We start from the raw sequence: 19958 nt of genomic DNA, 5'->3' as shown, positions 1-19958 counted from the left end.
GACTAGCCATAACTATAATAGACATTTTTATAATTGCTATATGGTATAGAGTTCACAAAATGTATAAAGAACCATTTAATCAAAAATATGGACTGCGCCTTTAAATATTAAAGTGCAACAATTTTTCTGGCAATACCCATAAATGTCTGTAGCAAGGCAACAATATTAGGCACTAGTCCAAAAGTTCTAATAATATTGCACCACTTGTAAAAACGGATAAAATATCGTTTAATAACAATTTAAATAAATAAATAACTTATTTTATGAGCAGCACTCTGCACCTTGCCACAGCTGTGCTGTGGCTTCTACCCTCTTGGAATGTAAATTGCTGATAGACAACAAGAGTGAGCCTCCGCCCAACGGATTATCCTCTGGTAAAAGATGTTGTGTATAGTAAAATAGGCCCTATTGCAAGCCTCTGAGTTCTGCTGAATATAAACTGCGCAGTAAATGCGTGAAAAATAGGCTCCACCCCTTGGGAGCGCAACTCTAGTCAGAAAACGCACATGGGGAAGATAAAATGTCTGCCAAGCCATGTCTCATAAGGAACTTCATAATCCTTTTAGAGACAAAAACCCCTGAGCTAGTTTTTGCAATCAAACCGAGTGACGAATATGTCAGAAAAGCTTCTCCAAGCATCACACCACGCATATAAAGTGAAAACATCAGCTTGTAACCCAGTGTGTACACTTTATCCAACGTAATAAACATATAAGTGGAACAACAGCTTGTAACCCTGTGTGTACACTTTATCCAACGTAATAAACATATAAGTGAAACATCAGTTTGTAACCCTGTGTATACACTAAATAAAAATGTTTGGAAACGAGTTTAAGCAATGGCACTACACTCAGACACACTCCCCAGTATTTCTATAGTGGTCAATAGTGTTTCATTAATGTGAAATCAATCTGTACTATTAGGGGGAGGGGTGCTACCGCACAGCAATAGCATACATACAAAAAGTGGAGGTGATAAAGTCACTTCCACAAAAGAATGCGGTTTTAGCACTCACTGTCTTAACCTCATATACGGCGTTTACTTCCAGAGTGTAAAACTTAACTTTTATTTATTTGACTAAAATAATTGGAGAAGGGGGAAAAAAGGGGGAAAAACATAAACGATTAAAAGCCTAGGATAAAGTAGTCTTGTATAGACTGTATTATATGCAATAATCTGTGTAAATAGGCCTTTGGGGTATGATAGCCCAGATAATTATATTACAGTATAATCTATACAGAAATCTATGCGGTACACCGGTTCAATTAAATAAGGCTTAGTTAATATAGTGTAGATTATTGTAGCAATACCCTGTATGGAGTTGCTTAAGCTCAGATTAGTAGTGCGGATGTCTTGTACAATAAGTAATCAGTTAAATACTGATACAATATGTTTATGTATACATATTGTTATCATCCATCCTCTGAGACTTTTATTTATTTTGGGTGATCTGTTACATATAGGGTAATCTACACATAAATTACTGGATTTCTATTGGTTGTCTTAATAGGAGGAACACTAATTGTTTTGGAATACAGGGATATTTCTAGGGTATCTGAGATAAGATAGTTGCCAGTATTGTCCTTCAGTTCTTTATTGTTGTATCAGTATAAGCCACTTAACAATGGCTGTGTTGTGGCTGCTACTGTCTTTGCTTGCACTCTCTTTTGTGTTTATTTATCGTAGGGTTATAGTCAAGTAACTTAGTTTGATTGCATTATAATATCCCACAACCTCTTATCTAATTGCGTTTGACCCTCTGGTCTATGACGGTTTTGTATTAAGAATAAACTAGAATGTAGTGTAATCAAGCTATTTTTCTTCCAAGTTTACATATACCTTATTCAATTCAGTATCATAATCGCTAAGTGTGCATTGAAGAAGCCCTAGCTATTCTGTATTTCCACGTCAAACTAGTAATATGGTCTTAAGCATAAGAGGTAATTTTTATTTTTTTGTGCAGCAGGGGTTTTCGTTGTTATTACTGTGTAGATCCCAGTACACTGTTAAGTGGTGTTGTTGTTTATTGATGTGATTGAATCAGAATATTGTGGTGTAACAATACCACTACACAGTGTGAAATACTTGGGTATTATGTTGTGCATCAGTTGTGATTTTTGAATTTCATTAAGTTTTAATGGTACTACTTGCAATATTATGCAGCAACTGAAGCAATTGTTATAGTAAGTTGTATTTTGCTGAATTCGAATTCCCTGTGCGTAGATAGTATCACTCTAGTGCAATCACTGTTAACATTTCAAATATGAAATTCTATTCCCCAAATGAACCGTAATGTAGTTCATTTAAATTTATTGAGACAGCAATCGTGTGTCTACAGAGAGCTCGCTACATGTAACTTGATACCCTGTTACTCTTTGCCCTTTAGTACACTTCTATAGTATGATAGGTTCTATTGTAACTATCGTTTACTCATACACAAAATGGTATCAGGCTACCAACATGTAGTTTATTCTGTTGGTCTGTTATTGTAAGTCAATCTCTTGATTTGACAGTACTCTGTGTAATTGCTGGTTATACTGGTAGTCTAAATTAGCCCAGTTACCCATGTGCATATCTCATACAAGTTTTAGCCGTATTGTAACCATTGGTCGTCAACTTATTACTGTTCAGCTCTGAAGCGATTATGAATCTAGGTTACTGATATAAACGGTATTGGTTAATGAGCCTCCCTCACAGGAGTTTCCTAAGTGGTGTACCACGCTGACAACCTATTGATGCCGGTGAGCCACAATAAACATAACCGACTACTATATCCTAATTTTTAAAAAAAGAGCTTAACATTGCTCTATCTCTACACCTAACGCGTTTCGCCCGTATAGGGCTTTATCAAAGGCGGCGGGCCGCCCGTCTCTGAGAAATTTAAACCCGGTATGGACCGGAAGTTCCGCCTTAGAAATTTTCTGATTCGGCAAATCCGCCTGTCACTCAAAGTCCACATTTTGTCTGGTTGTGGGTCCCGGATGTTGTTAAGGAGGATATTAGTATATCGGCTTAAGGTGGAATGTATTTAATTAAAGTCAATTTGCTGTAAGTTTGTTATTATGTCTTTACACAGAAGTGACAATTCATTCCGATATAGTACCATCCATGGCAAATTTGTTTAATCGTATCTTGCATAATTTCAATTACATGTATTTTTTCGATGTAATAATACATATGTCTATTTGTTTTGAGCTGTATGTAACTTAAGCTGTGATAGGGTCCTCGGATCGTATGTCCCTTTCTGTACTTATAGTCTAATGATGTGGGTACCTATTTAAAGGTCGACTGGTATGGTGGAATCCTTAATCAAATCTTAAGATGACCGTATCTGTATTGATTTTTACATTTTTTATGAATCCACAAAGTTTTTTTGCTAGAAATTTATATTCAGGTAAAGAGATCTTGAGTGGCTAATCAAATAATGATTTTAAATTTGGAATCACTTGTTCTGATATATGATGATCTCGTCCTTACTTCCGATGTTTTGAAAAATTTATATCAGGGAAGTATTTCCTACGATGTAATAAAAGTGAGTAATAAGAGAAATTGTGTTAAAATAAGAGAGTTCATAGTTGGCTATGTTCTTTTTATATATATCTTTTATTCTATATTCATATATAATTTTATCCCATAGTTGTCCTTGTTCTATGAAAACATTTGGCTAGTGATTTTGTGTGAAATGGTTAATAATAAAAATGTGCTGATCTTTTGTGCTATTGGTGACATGGTGTTTTCGTGATTAAATGTGAACAGTGAGCAGTGTGATGTGCCAAGACAAATACAAATCTCAAAAGCAGAGCCTAGGTCTACTGTGATAGCAAAGGAAACCTACAAAATGTCAGAAATACTAACTAAGTAAATAGTGAGGTAGGTAAAAATGTTCAATAAAAAGATGTTTATTAATACGTGATGGTAGGTGTTGCGTATCTCGACGTGTTGTGGTAAATGTGTATCTCCTGTAGTAAGTGGATGATACAGTGATATAAAGTGATAACTGAATTTTTATGTTCCCGTTTTTGTTTAAAGAAGAGGGAAAGTGGAATTCCTATACTATGTGTAGCATGGAAAAGATGTGATAGTAATTTAATCTACAAGATATTCCCTGAGTTTAGCCACTCAAGATCTCTTTACCTGAATATAAATTTCTAGCAAAAAAACTTTGTGGATTCATAAAAAATTTAAAAATCAATACAGATACGGTCATCTTAAGATTTGATTAAGGATTCCACCATACCAGTCGACCTTTAAATAGGTACCCACATCATTAGACTATAAGTACAGAAAGGGACATACGATCCGAGGACCCTATCACAGCTTAAGTTACATACAGCTCAAAACAAATAGACATATGTATTATCACATCGAAAAAATACATGTAATTGAAATTATGCAAGATACGATTAAACAAATTTGCCATGGATGGTACTATATCGGAATGAATTGTCACTTCTGTGTAAAGACATAATAACAAACTTACAGCAAATTGACTTTAATTAAATACATTCCACCTTAAGCCGATATACTAATATCCTCCTTAACAACATCCGGGACCCACAACCAGACAAAATGTGGACTTTGAGTGACAGGCGGATTTGCCGAATCAGAAAATTTCTAAGGCGGAACTTCCGGTCCATACCGGGTTTAAATTTCTCAGAGACGGGCGGCCCGCCGCCTTTGATAAAGCCCTATACGGGCGAAACGCGTTAGGTGTAGAGATAGAGCAATGTTAAGCTCTTTTTTTAAAAATTAGGATATAGTAGTCGGTTATGTTTATTGTGGCTCACCGGCATCAATAGGTTGTCAGCGTGGTACACCACTTAGGAAACTCCTGTGAGGGAGGCTCATTAACCAATACCGTTTATATCAGTAACCTAGATTCATAATCGCTTCAGAGCTGAACAGTAATAAGTTGACGACCAATGGTTACAATACGGCTAAAACTTGTATGAGATATGCACATGGGTAACTGGGCTAATTTAGACTACCAGTATAACCAGCAATTACACAGAGTACTGTCAAATCAAGAGATTGACTTACAATAACAGACCAACAGAATAAACTACATGTTGGTAGCCTGATACCATTTTGTGTATGAGTAAACGATAGTTACAATAGAACCTATCATACTATAGAAGTGTACTAAAGGGCAAAGAGTAACAGGGTATCAAGTTACATGTAGCGAGCTCTCTGTAGACACACGATTGCTGTCTCAATAAATTTAAATGAACTACATTACGGTTCATTTGGGGAATAGAATTTCATATTTGAAATGTTAACAGTGATTGCACTAGAGTGATACTATCTACGCACAGGGAATTCGAATTCAGCAAAATACAACTTACTATAACAATTGCTTCAGTTGCTGCATAATATTGCAAGTAGTACCATTAAAACTTAATGAAATTCAAAAATCACAACTGATGCACAACATAATACCCAAGTATTTCACACTGTGTAGTGGTATTGTTACACCACAATATTCTGATTCAATCACATCAATAAACAACAACACCACTTAACAGTGTACTGGGATCTACACAGTAATAACAACGAAAACCCCTGCTGCACAAAAAAATAAAAATTACCTCTTATGCTTAAGACCATATTACTAGTTTGACGTGGAAATACAGAATAGCTAGGGCTTCTTCAATGCACACTTAGCGATTATGATACTGAATTGAATAAGGTATATGTAAACTTGGAAGAAAAATAGCTTGATTACACTACATTCTAGTTTATTCTTAATACAAAACCGTCATAGACCAGAGGGTCAAACGCAATTAGATAAGAGGTTGTGGGATATTATAATGCAATCAAACTAAGTTACTTGACTATAACCCTACGATAAATAAACACAAAAGAGAGTGCAAGCAAAGACAGTAGCAGCCACAACACAGCCATTGTTAAGTGGCTTATACTGATACAACAATAAAGAACTGAAGGACAATACTGGCAACTATCTTATCTCAGATACCCTAGAAATATCCCTGTATTCCAAAACAATTAGTGTTCCTCCTATTAAGACAACCAATAGAAATCCAGTAATTTATGTGTAGATTACCCTATATGTAACAGATCACCCAAAATAAATAAAAGTCTCAGAGGATGGATGATAACAATATGTATACATAAACATATTGTATCAGTATTTAACTGATTACTTATTGTACAAGACATCCGCACTACTAATCTGAGCTTAAGCAACTCCATACAGGGTATTGCTACAATAATCTACACTATATTAACTAAGCCTTATTTAATTGAACCGGTGTACCGCATAGATTTCTGTATAGATTATACTGTAATATAATTATCTGGGCTATCATACCCCAAAGGCCTATTTACACAGATTATTGCATATAATACAGTCTATACAAGACTACTTTATCCTAGGCTTTTAATCGTTTATGTTTTTCCCCCTTTTTTCCCCCTTCTCCAATTATTTTAGTCAAATAAATAAAAGTTAAGTTTTACACTCTGGAAGTAAACGCCGTATATGAGGTTAAGACAGTGAGTGCTAAAACCGCATTCTTTTGTGGAAGTGACTTTATCACCTCCACTTTTTGTATGTATACTAAATAAAAATGTATGGTATATATAATAAAGGGACTGCCAGGGACACTATTGTATTCGTATTGTATAGTGTAAACTGCTTACCCCTCCCCTGTATGGGGGAAAATGTCAGCCTGTTCTGGTATACTATGTCTCTCCCAGAAAAAAACGACTGCACATACCTCAATGCTGCTTGTAGCATGACAGCATTCTCCACTCTGAAGATCTGTTCTCTGCATTACCTTCAGCTGCTAGTGGGAACCAGTGGATCTTAGAGAAAATTGCTAAGATCATCTGCATCAGGGTGAAACATTTTCTAGTTCTTTCCTGACTAGAAACGATTTCTGCAGTCACACTGAGAAAAATAGTACTCACCGGTACCATTTTAAAATAACAAACTTCTTGAATATAACTAAAAATATCACCTCTTTCACTTTACCTCTTCCTGTGTTAACACAGGCAAAGAGAATGACTGGATTGAGAGGGAAGGGGAGGAGCTATATATACAGTTCTGCTGTGGTGCTCTTTGCCACTTCCTGTCAGCAGGAGGTTAATATCCCACAAGTAAGGATGAAACCCGTGGACTCGTCATATCTTTGTAAAAGAAAAGGGGACAAAATAAAATATAAATCATATAGAGAAAAAAAACTTGGCAATATACTTATATTACCATCTCATAGTGTTTAATATCCCATTAAGGACCAGAATTGTATAAATTGCACAAAGTTCCAGATATTTTTTTTTCTATCACCATTTTGCCATTACCATTTAAACAGAAAGAGCATTTTTTATTTTCTTTAGCAAAACTATATTTTTTTTTAGTAGACAAACCAAGGTATTGATCTAAGCCCATTTTGGTATATTTCATGCCACCGTTTCGCCGCCAAATGAGATCATATAAAAAAAATGTGGGGTCTTTCACAAATTTGGGTTTTTCACTGAAATCATTTACACACAACTGCTGCAGTCAAACAAATGGTAAGATCTTCTTTGGGGTCCCCTTTGTTCAGAAACAGCAGACATGTATGGCTTTGCCGTTGTTTTTTGCAATTAGAAGGCCGCTAATTGCAGCTGTGCACCATACTTCTGAAATTCCCGACAGTGAAGGGGTTAATAAGGTAGCTTGTAAGGTTAATTTTATCTGTAGTGTAGCGATTACACTGCCACCTCCCACCCCCTGATCCCTCAAACAGCTCTCTTCCCTCCCTCACCCTCCACTGGTTACCACGGGCACGATCTTAGGTACTGGCAGACAATTTATGTAGTGTATGGAGCCCACCTAGCTGATAGCACTGCAAACAATTCTCTAATCCTCCCCCCTTAACTAGGTGCTGCCAGTTTTTAGTATTTAAAAAAAAAAAAAAATATTTTGAAAACATTTTTCTGTAGTGTAGTGGCCCCCCCTTACAATCCCCCCCCCCAAACGATTGCATATACTACCCCCTCCTTCACCTCTTTCCATAGTTTAGGAACTCATCTCTCCTCGACTAATATTTTTTTTTTCATCTGTAGAGAACTACCACTTCCTCTCCTCCCTCCCCTCCTGCAATGCGCTGTCTGTCTGATTCCCCCACATCACCCACGGCAACACTGCAAGCCGATGTAGATGGTGACAGCAGCGGCAGAGTATTAAAATGTATGAGAAATTGCTTCTTTCACTTTATTTTTGCATATGAAATAGCTGGTTTTGGTTTTTTTGAAACCACAACCCAATAAAATGGGTTGAGCATGCTTGGAAATCATATCTCCTTATTTTATCACTTTTTGTACACACGAATCTTTGTTATCTTGTATAAATCAATAGTAAATATAATACTAGTTTGTTTCTATTGATTTGTTTTCTTTTGATTTAAAATACATTGCTTTTGCTGTAAAAATGGGTGCTTGTCCCATCCTCCCCAGAGAGTCTGGAAGACTAATTCCAGATCTCCTACACAACATACTACACAGAGATTACTTAAAGCAATGTGCAATCTCATTTACAGTTAGTTAGAACTGGCAACTATCAAGGGAGGCAAGATCAAATATATTCAACCATGGTTTGCAAGAGCTTTGCAAATAATTAATAAAAGTTTCATTTAAAATGTTTTGGAAGCATAATTTGTATGCAGATCTTCAATTTTTTTTGGCGCATTGGAGAGATAATGTCACTCACTACTAACACATTTAAGAGACATGAAACACAAAATTCTTCTTTTTAGTTTACTTCTATTTGGAAATTTGCTTCAATCTTTTTAGTTTACTTCTATTTGGAAATTTGCTTCAATCTCAAAATATTGTTTGATAAAGAGAATACCTAGGTATGTAGTGTGCACATATCAGGAGAACTGTCATGATGTGCTCTTGCAAATGTGTGTTTTGTATAATATTGCCTTGGTTTTCTTCAATAAAGGATAAAAACCATCACCTATTTTTCTGAATCACCAAAACACATAAAATGTACACATACCCCTCTCAGAGGCACTTTAAAAGCGATAAACCGTGTTCCTGGAATCCTGTCTCCAACGGGTGTCAGATTGCGCCATCTGTGGGAGAAAAAAGGGATACGTTTTAAATTTAAAATAGTGTAAGAGCGACCAACAGAAATCAGTAAATTATTTTCTCCAACTATGAAATGGTATGAATGTAAATTATCAGTCTTCCCTTTCACCAGTACAACATATCTTACTTTTCAAGATACAATGCACTTTTAAGGCTAATCGACCCTACACTACTGTGCGTTTAACCCCCACGAAAGGGTTAAACACACAGTATAAGTGCCACTCAAGTCCCGCAGAACACCTAAAAAATATTAAATAAAATTAAATATTAAAAAAAAAAAATAATGGTGATTTTCTGTAGAAAACCCATAAGATACGTTTTCTGAAGGATTACGATTGACCTACATGTGATTAATCTTTTGCAGGGGGTTATATGCAAGCAGTAGGGGGATAGAAAATGCTATAACACATTTTACTTTTAATTTAACTACTTTTAATTAACTATTTCCTCCAAATGGATAGGGATGGGCGAATGTTTCGCAACATTCGAAAAATAAAACAAATTTTAACACATTCGTTCAAATCGAATTTCGAATGTTACATAACATTCTAACATTCGATTTTTGAATGTTCAGTTTCGAATTTTACGACTACATTCGAAAATATTAGTTTAGAAAAATTTGAACTTATATTTGTAATAGTATTTCTAATGCTTTCTTTAAATGTAATATTTGAATTAAGCAATATTCTATATAGAAACATTTGAAATGATATATTTGTATCTATTATGTATCAATTTACTAGATTCCCTACCACATGAACTATTGAACTTCTGAATAGTATTTGTTAAACTGAATGTTAAATTCGAAAATTTGGAATGTGAAAATTCGATCTAATTATAGACATTCGAATTTGAAAGTGACATTCGAAAACTGTAAATAGCATTCGATTATAGAATTTTTAAGAATATTCGTTCTTATCAACATTCAGATTTATAATTCGAATTTCGGTAATAACATGCGTATTCGGAAATTTACACATTCGCCCATCCCTACAAATGGAGGCGTCAGACGCAATCATTTAAAATGAAGTGACAAATGCACTGAACAACATGAAATTAACAAATACAGGATAGGATTTTAGACCCGCAGAAAAGATACCAAGGCTTTTTAGCCAGTGCTGACTCATAAGTAACTCCACGGGAGTGAGCACAATGTTATCTATATGACCTACATGAACTAGCAGTGTCTAACTGTAAAACAAACTGTCAAACTGCTCTAAAATAAGAGGGCTTAGAAATTAGCATTTGAGCCTACCAAGGTTTACCGTTCAACAAAAAATACCAAAAGAACAATGTAAAATTGATGATAAAAGTAATTTGGAAAGTTGTTTAAAATGACATGCCCTATGAATCAAGAGTTTAATTTTGAATAGACTGTCCCTTTAAGGTTTTATAGGGGGGGGGGACGTGGAGCAGTATTTAGGATGTAAATATAATTAAAAGCATGACAAACAAAAATATAGAGTTTAATTTTGTAATCAGCACCCTGGGTAGCGCTTGCTGATTGGCGGCTACATTTAGACACCCATCAGCAAGCGCTACCCAGGTGCTGAACCAAAAATGGGCCGACTCCTAAGCTTATATTCCTGCTCTTTCAAATAAAGATACCAAGAGAACGAATAAAATGAAAAGGAGTAAATTACATGCTCTATCTGAAACATGAAAAAAATGTGGCTTTCATACCCCTTTAAAGAGACAGTAAACACCTTGAAATATTACTATAAATGGTTTTCCCTTTTAGTGTAATGCAGCTATGAAAACTGCAGCTTTTCTACTGCTAATTAAACTGAAAGCACACTCTGCCAATTCTCAAAGCTAACCTTGCTACATATCTTTCTCTAATTTTCTTTAACAGATAATATTGTGATGAGGGCTAGCCTTTTCAGCTGCAGAATTAAGCCCAGATTGGCTCCTCAAAATGAGACAAGTAGTGGGTGGAGCTATTGAAAAACAATTGCAGCCTGTCCCTTTAAAGGGACAGTATACACTTATTTTCATATAACTGCATGTAATAGACACTGCTATAAAGAAGAATATGCACAGTAATGGATATAAAAATCCAGCATAAATCCTTTTAAAATCTTATTTAGAAGCTCCCAGTTTAGCACTGTTGATGAGGTTAGGCTGGGACACCCACTGAAAGGGGCTGAGAAAGCAAAAAGAGCAGACACTCCCCTCTCTCCTGCATATGAAAAGACCAATTACACAAACAGGAGCCTGTAGACTTGGGTCTACATCTGATACTTTGGGGTTTGTTTAGAAGTCTGAAAATCAGCACAATGTTGTTAAAAAAATAAGCAGAATTATACATTGTTGCAAAAACACTCCCAGATTGGCTGTATACATGGATTATCTACAATACATTAATGAAAAGAAAAATCTAGTGCACAATGTCCCTTTTAATGTGACAGACGTTTAGTGAACAGCTTGGAAGTTATTGCTCACCCAAAAGTGAGACATTAAAAAGAACCCCAGAAAGCAAAAAACAGTCATTATTAAAGGGACACTAAACCCACATTTTTTCATGATTCAGGTAGAGAATACAGCATTCCAATTTACTTCTATTATCTAAATTGCTTCATTCTTGAGATATCCTTTGTTTAAGAAATAGCAATGCTCTTGTGTGAGCCAATCGCATGAAGCATCTATGTGCAGCACCCAATCAGCAGCTGTTGCACCTATCTAGATATGCTTTTCAGCAAAGAATATCAAAAGAATGACGTAAATTAGATAATAGAAGTAAATTAGAAAGTTGTTTAAAATTACATGCTCTATCTGAATCATGAAAGAAAAAAAAACATAATTTATGCTTACCTGATAAATTTATTTCTCTTGTAGTGTATCCAGTCCACGGATCATCCATTACTTATGGGATATTAACTCCTCCCCAACAGGAAGTGCAAGAGGATTCACCCAGCAGAGCTGCTATATAGCTCCTCCCCTAACTGCCATTACCAGTCAAAAATATGCAGAGAAAGGAAAACCATAGGGTGCAGTGGTGACTGTAGTTTAATGGAAAAATTACCTGCCTTAAATTGACAGGGCGGGCCGTGGACTGGATACACTACAAGAGAAATAAATTTATCAGGTAAGCATAAATTATGTTTTCTCTTGTTAAGTGTATCCAGTCCACGGATCATCCATTACTTATGGGATACCAATACCAAAGCTAAAGTACACGGATGACGGGAGGGACAGGCAGGCTCTTTATACGGAAGGAACCACTGCCTGAAGAACCTTTCTCCCAAAGACAGCCTCCGAAGAAGCAAAAGTGTCAAATTTGTAAAATTTGGAAAAAGTATGAAGAGAAGACCAAGTTGCAGCCTTGCAAATCTGTTCAACAGAAGCCTCATTCTTAAAGGCCCAAGTGGAAGCCACAGCTCTAGTAGAATGTGCTGTAATTCTTTCAGGAGGCTGCTGTCCAGCAGTCTCATAGGCTAACCGTATTATGCTACGAAGCCAAAAGGAGAGAGAGGTAGCCGAAGCTTTTTGACCTCTCCTCTGACCAGAATAAACGACAAACAGGGAAGACGTTTGTCGAAAATCCTTAGTTGCCTGTAGATAAAATTTCAGGGCACGGACTACATCTAGATTGTGTAGCAGACGTTCCTTTTTCGAAGAAGGATTAGGACACAAAGATGGAACCACAATCTCTTGATTGATATTCCTGTTAGTGACCACCTTAGGTAGGAACCCAGGTTTAGTACGCAAAACTACCTTGTCTGAATGAAAAATCAGATAAGGAGAATCACAATGTAAGGCAGATAACTCAGAGACTCTTCGAGCCGAGGAAATCGCCATTAAAAACAGAACTTTCCAAGATAACAACTTGATATCAATGGAATGAAGGGGTTCAAACGGAACCCCCTGTAAAACATTAAGAACTAAGTTCAAACTCCATGGTGGAGCAACAGTTTTAAACACAGGCTTGATCCTAGCTAAAGCCTGACAAAAAGCTTGAACGTCCGGAACTTCTGACAGACGTTTGTGTAAAAGAATGGACAGAGCTGAAATCTGTCCCTTTAAGCAACTAGCGGATAAACCCTTTTCTAAACCTTCTTGTAGAAAAGACAATATCCTCGGAATCCTAACCTTACTCCATGAGTAACTCTTGGATTCGCACCAATATAAGTATTTGCGCCATATCTTATGGTAAATCTTTCTGGTAACAGGCTTCCTAGCCTGTATTAAGGTATCAATAACTGACTCAGAAAAACCACGTTTTGATAAAATCAAGCGTTCAATTTCCAAGCAGTCAGCTTCAGAGAAATTAGATTTTGATGTTTGAAGGGACCCTGGATCAGAAGGTCCTGTTTCAGAGGTAGCGACCAAGGTGGACAGGATGACATGTCCACTAGATCTGCATACCAAGTCCTGCGTGGCCATGCAGGCGCTATTAGAATCACTGATGCTCTCTCCTGTTTGATTCTGGCAATCAATCGAGGAAGCATCGGGAAGGGTGGAAACACATAAGCCATCCCGAAGGTCCAAGGTGCTGTCAAAGCATCTATCAGAACCGCTCCCGGATCCCTGGATCTGGACCCGTAACGAGGAAGCTTGGCGTTCTGTCGAGACGCCATGAGATCTATCTCTGGTTTGCCCCAACGTCGAAGTATTTGGGCAAAGACCTCCGGATGAAGTTCCCACTCCCCCGGATGAAAAGTCTGACGACTTAAGAAATCCGCCTCCCAGTTCTCCACTCCCGGGATGTGGATTGCTGACAGGTGGCAAGAGTGAGACTCTGCCCAGCGAATTATCTTTGATACTTCCATCATTGCTAGGGAGCTTCTTGTCCCTCCCTGATGGTTGATGTAAGCTACAGTCGTGATGTTGTCCGACTGAAACCTGATGAACCCCCGAGTTGTTAACTGGGGCCAAGCCAGAAGGGCATTGAGAACTGCTCTCAATTCCAGAATGTTTATTGGTAGGAGACTCTCCTCCTGATTCCATTGTCCCTGAGCCTTCAGAGAATTCCAGACAGCGCCCCAACCTAGTAGGCTGGCGTCTGTTGTTACAATTGTCCAGTCCGGCCTGCTGAATGGCATCCCCCTGGACAGATGTGGCCGAGAAAGCCACCATAGAAGAGAATTTCTGGTCTCTTGATCCAGATTCAGAGTAGGGGACAAGTCTGAGTAATCCCCATTCCACTGACTTAGCATGCACAATTGCAGCGGTCTGAGATGTAGGCGTGCAAAGGGTACTATGTCCATTGCTGCTACCATTAAGCCGATCACCTCCATGCATTGAGCTACTGACGGGTGTTGAATGGAATGAAGGACACGGCATGCATTTTGAAGCTTTGTTAACCTGTCTTCTGTCAGGTAAATCTTCATTTCTACAGAATCTATAAGAGTCCCCAAGAAGGGAACTCTTGTGAGTGGAAAGAGAGAACTCTTCTTTTCGTTCACCTTCCATCCATGCGACCTTAGAAATGCCAGTACTAACTCTGTATGAGACTTGGCAGTTTGAAAGCTTGAAGCTTGTATCAGAATGTCGTCTAGGTACAGAGCTACCGCAATTCCTCGCGGTCTTAGTACCGCCAGAAGAGCACCCAGAACCTTTGTGAAGATTCTCGGAGCCGTAGCCAATCCGAATGGAAGAGCTACAAACTGGTAATGCCTGTCTAGAAAGGCAAACCTTAGATACCGGTAATGATCTTTGTGAATCGGTATGTGAAGGTAAGCATCCTTTAAATCCACTGTGGTCATGTACTGACCCTTTTGGATCATGGGTAAAATTGTCCGAATAGTTTCCATTTTGAACGATGGAACTCTTAGGAATTTGTTTAGGATCTTTAAATCCAAGATTGGCCTGAAAGTTCCCTCTTTTTTGGGAACCACAAACAGATTTGAGTAAAACCCTTGTCCTTGTTCCGACCGCGGAACCGGATGGATCACTCCCATTAATAAAAGATCTTGTACGCAGCGTAGAAACGCCTCTTTCTTTATTTGGTTTGTTGACAACCTTGACAAATGAAATCTCCCTCTTTGGGGAGAGAATTTGAAGTCTAGAAGGTATCCCTGAGATATGATCTCTAACGCCCAGGAATCCTGGACATCTCTTGCCCAAGCCTGGGCGAAGAGAGAAAGTCTTCCCCCCACTAGATCCGTTCCCGGATCGGGGGCCCTCGATTCATGCTGTCTTAGGGGCAGCAGCAGGTTTCCTGGCCTGCTTGCCCTTGTTCCAGGACTGGTTAGGTCTCCAGCCTTGTCTGTAGCGAGCAACAGCTCCTTCCTGTTTTGGTGCAGAGGAAGTTGATGCTGCTCCTGCTTTGAAATTACGAAAGGAACGAAAATTAGACTGTCTAGCCTTAGGTTTGGCTCTGTCTTGAGGCAGGGCATGGCCTTTACCTCCTGTAATGTCAGCGATAATTTCTTTCAACCCGGGCCCGAATAAGGTCTGCCCTTTGAAAGGTATATTAAGCAATTTAGATTTAGAAGTAACGTCAGCTGACCAGGATTTTAGCCACAGTGCTCTGCGTGCCTGAATGGCGAATCCGGAATTCTTAGCCGTAAGTTTAGTTAAATGTACTACGGCATCTGAAATAAATGAGTTAGCTAACTTAAGGGCTTTAAGCTTGTGTGTAATCTCATCTAATGGAGCTGATTCAAGTGTCTCTTCCAGAGACTCAAACCAAAATGCTGCTGCAGCCGTGACAGGCGCAATGCATGCAAGAGGTTGCAATATAAAACCTTGTTGAACAAACATTTTCTTAAGGTAACCCTCTAACTTTTTATCCATTGGATCTGAAAAGGCACAGCTATCCTCCACCGGGATAGTGGTACGCTTAGCTAAAGTAGAAACTGCTCCCTCCACCTTAGGGACCGTTTGCCATAAGTCCCGTGTGGTGGCGTCTATTGGAAACATCTTTCTAAATATCGGAGGGGGTGAGAACGGCACACCGGGTCTATCCCACTCCTTAGTAACAATTTCAGTAAGTCTCTTAGGTATAGGAAAAACGTCAGTACTCGCCGGGTACCGCAAAATATTTATCCAACCTACACATTTTCTCTGGTATTGCAACTGTGTTACAATCATTCAGAGCCGCTAACACCTCCCCTAGTAATACACGGAGGTTTTCCAGCTTAAATTTAAAATTTGAAATATCTGAATCCAGTTTGTTTGGATCAGAACCGTCACCCGCAGAATGAAGCTCTCCGTCCTCATGTTCTGCAAATTGTGACGCAGTGTCTGACATGGCCCTAATATTATCAGCGCACTCTGTTCTCACCCCAGAGTGATCACGCTTACCTCTTAGTTCTGGTAATTTAGCCAAAACTTCAGTCATAACAGTAGCCATATCCTGTAATGTGATTTGTAATGGCCGCCCAGATGTACTCGGCGCTACAATATCACGCACCTCCCGAGCGGGAGATGCAGGTACTGACACGTGAGGCGAGTTAGTCGGCATAACTCTCCCCTCGTTGTTTGGTGAAATATGTTCAATTTGTACAGATTGACTTTTATTTAAAGTAGCATCAATACAGTTAGTACATAAATTTCTATTGGGCTCCACTTTGGCTTTAGCACATATAGCACAGATATCTTCCTCTGAATCAGACATGTTTAACACACTAGCAAATAAACTAGCAACTTGGAAATACTTTTCAAGTAATTTACTATAATATGAAAACGTACTGTGCCTATAAGAAGCACAGAAAAAGTTATGACAGTTGAAAATTAATAAACTGAAAAGTTATAGCATCAAATCTTTGTAAAAAACACAATTTTAGCAAAGGATTGCTCCCATTAGCAAAGGATAACTAACCCTGATAGCTAACAGTGAGAGAGATCAGTAAACTGTCATAAATTAAATAAAACGACTGCCAAGTGGAAAAAAATAGTGCCCAAAACATTTTTTCACCCAGTACCTCAGAAAATTAAACGATTTTACATGCCAGCAAAAAACGTTTAACATTAATAAATTGAGTGTTATTAAAAAGCCTGTTGCTAGTCCCTGCAAATTAGGCTAAAGTTTTATGCATACAGTATAATTCCAGTGAAGTGCCATTCCCCAGAATACTGAAGTGTAAAATATACATACATGACAGCCTGATACCAGTTGCTGCTACTGCATTTAAGGCTGACTTTACATTATATCGGTATGGCAGAATTTTCTCATCAATTCCATTGTCAGAAAATAATAAGCTGCTACATACCTCTTTGCAGATTAATCTGCCCGCTGTCCCCTGATCTGAAGTTTACCTCTCCTCAGATGGCCGAGAAACAGCAATATGATCTTAACTACTCCGGCTAAAATCATAGAAAAACTCAGGTAGATTCTTCTTCAAATTCTACCAGAGAAGGAATAACACACTCCGGTGCTATTATAAAATAACAAACTTTTGATTGAAGGTATGAAACTAAGTATAATCACCACAGTCCTCTCACACATCCTATCTATTCGTTGGGTGCAAGAGAATGACTGGGAATGGCAGTTAGGGGAGGAGCTATATAGCAGCTCTGCTGGGTGAATCCTCTTGCACTTCCTGTTGGGGAGGAGTTAATATCCCATAAGTAATGGATGATCCGTGGACTGGATACACTTAACAAGAGAAATGTGAGTTTTATGTCCCTTTAATTGTCAGTGGTGTAGGCAATGATAAATCTGGTCGTATGGTTACCAGTATTAAAAAAGTAATCTTACAAGATTTCAATACTGGATCCTTAGTACTAAAAATATGAATAAAGTGATTCTTACAAAGTGTATATCATTCCTCAGAGCAGAAAAGCAAATCTCGATGGAGAAGTTACTGGCATCCTGAACATTATCAAAAGGCCATGATTCACATACACTTGTGTATAAACTAGCTTAAATATATATTTTGGACTCTGAACTTCTGGTATATCATGAGTTTGGCAGATTTAACCTTCTTTAGTAATAGGACCCACAGCCTTATGAATCTGGTAGGGTAAATACATATACCTATAGTATATTTTTACGTTAGGTAATAAGGAAATGAGAAAAAATAAATAAAAATACAGCTGATTGTGTGATCCAAACATAGTGGGATTGTTTTCTTGTAATATAAATATAACACCCTCTTCCAGTGGGTCATGGGAAAAATATAAATCTAAGCGCTACCCGATTCCCACTAATGCTGTACATTGCATATTCCAGAGGTAAAGGATAACCGAGTGCACAACAGGGACTACAACAGTATTCACACCATGTATTTGTATGTCTGATATCATTACATTTGCATGTGGCTTCAAACCAAAAGAGAAATATGGATAATCTCTGAAATTAGTTTAGCAGCTCTACTGAGATTTAGAAACTATTCAATCTAAAGGGAGGTTTGTGGGTAAAAAATGCAAAGAAAAAAAAATCAAAACAAAAATGGATTTACTTCTGTTATTAAAATGTGCAGTTTTGTATTTGAACACTTACTGAGACACCAGCTTCTACTGAGCATGTGCAAGAGATCACAATGTATACATGTGTTTCGTGATTGCTGTCATGTGATACAGTGGGAGGGAAATGGAAATAACTGAAGTTTGTCTGAACAAAATTCTGCTACTCATTTAACCCCTTGAGTGCTAATGACGGCTCTGAGCCATCACAGAGTTTCCCACTCAGGTGCTAATGACGGCTCAGAGCCGTCACTAGCACTCTTCCTAACCTGAGGGAGATCTGGGGCTCCCACCCGCTCCTACCCCGGCGATCGGTGCTGCATAATGAAAGGCATCGGCGGGGCTTCCGTTTTGCGTGGTGACGTCACCGCGCAACTTTAACATTAACAATGTTAAATATAGGAGCAGGGGGCATGCTGCTTAGAAGCCTGTATCTCAGGCATCTAAGCAGCTACAGACCCCCAAGACCCACCATTGGAAAGGTAATCGCCTAACCTTTCCAATGGTGGGGATCTGAAATAAATAAAAAAAAAGTAAAAAAAAAACATTTTTAAAAATATTAAATAAAAACCCCTTTAAGAAAACCTTAGCACCCAGGTGGGAAAGTGCTTAGCACTCAAAGGGTTACATTTGACTTATTGCATTGTTGTTTTATTATACATTTCTTGATTATTCAATTCTCATGTATTTTTACCGTTCCTTTAAAAATTGTATGGAGACATTGCAAACTTTTAAAACACCTACACATTATTATTGGTTATGCACAATATTAACTCTTTGTCAAAGCTCAGTCAAAAAAAACTTAAAAATGAGAAATAACACTGAAAAATATCTAAAAAAAATATATAGTAAGAATATGTTTAGGTTAAAGTGAAGGTAAACTTTCATGAATGAAAGCCCGGTTTTTAAAAATACTATTAAAAACAGGGGCACTTTAATTCATCAAAGTTTAGAAAGCAGCCGTTTTGTTTAAAAACTTACCTCTCTCCTCTTCAAAGCCTCTCTTCAAAGCCGGGGCAGCCACCCCCGCCTTAAGATCCTCTCTTCACACGTCGGCAATTACTAATCCGGCTTCCTCCAATCACGGCTTTCCCCCCAGGGGAATCATTGCCTGAGGCCATGTCATGATTGGAGGAAGCTGGATTAGTAATTGTTGACGTGTGAAGAGAGGATCGCCGTGCGGGGGAAGCTGCTCCGGCTGTGAAGAGGAGAGAGGTAAGTTTTTAAACAAAACGGCTGCTTTCTAAACTTTGATGAATAAAAGTGCCTCTGTTTTTAATAGTATTTTTAAAAACGGGCTTTTATTCATCAAAGTTTACCTTCACTTTAATGCATAAATTAAAGAAAAGGAGGGGGGGGGGACTGGAAATTATTGTGGTAGCTTTCTGGCAAAAGACCATGCCTCCCTCTGATTTGGAAATTAAGGAATGCGTGGAAATAAATAATAAATTATTTTCAAATAATGCTGGTGAAAACCTAAAAAAAATCCCAACATACTTCAAAGAAAA

The 19958-nt window shown here is 37.9% G+C and overlaps 1 protein-coding gene across 1 annotated transcript in view; it reads right to left on the bottom strand.

Moving 5' to 3' along the window:
• Positions 1-19958, bottom strand: part of LOC128640077 (uncharacterized) — a 227037-nt gene that overhangs the window by 167761 nt on the left and 39318 nt on the right. The window contains exon 2 of the mRNA XM_053692408.1: positions 9005-9080. Coding sequence (XP_053548383.1) covers positions 9005-9080 — 76 coding nt within the window. The remainder of the gene's footprint in view (positions 1-9004; positions 9081-19958) is intronic.

The sequence above is a fragment of the Bombina bombina genome, chromosome 9, assembly GCF_027579735.1.
Source record: "Bombina bombina isolate aBomBom1 chromosome 9, aBomBom1.pri, whole genome shotgun sequence".
NCBI lineage: Eukaryota > Metazoa > Chordata > Amphibia > Anura > Bombinatoridae > Bombina > Bombina bombina.
Note: the sequence above shows the minus strand (reverse complement) of the source record. Positions and strands in the feature narration are given on the sequence as shown.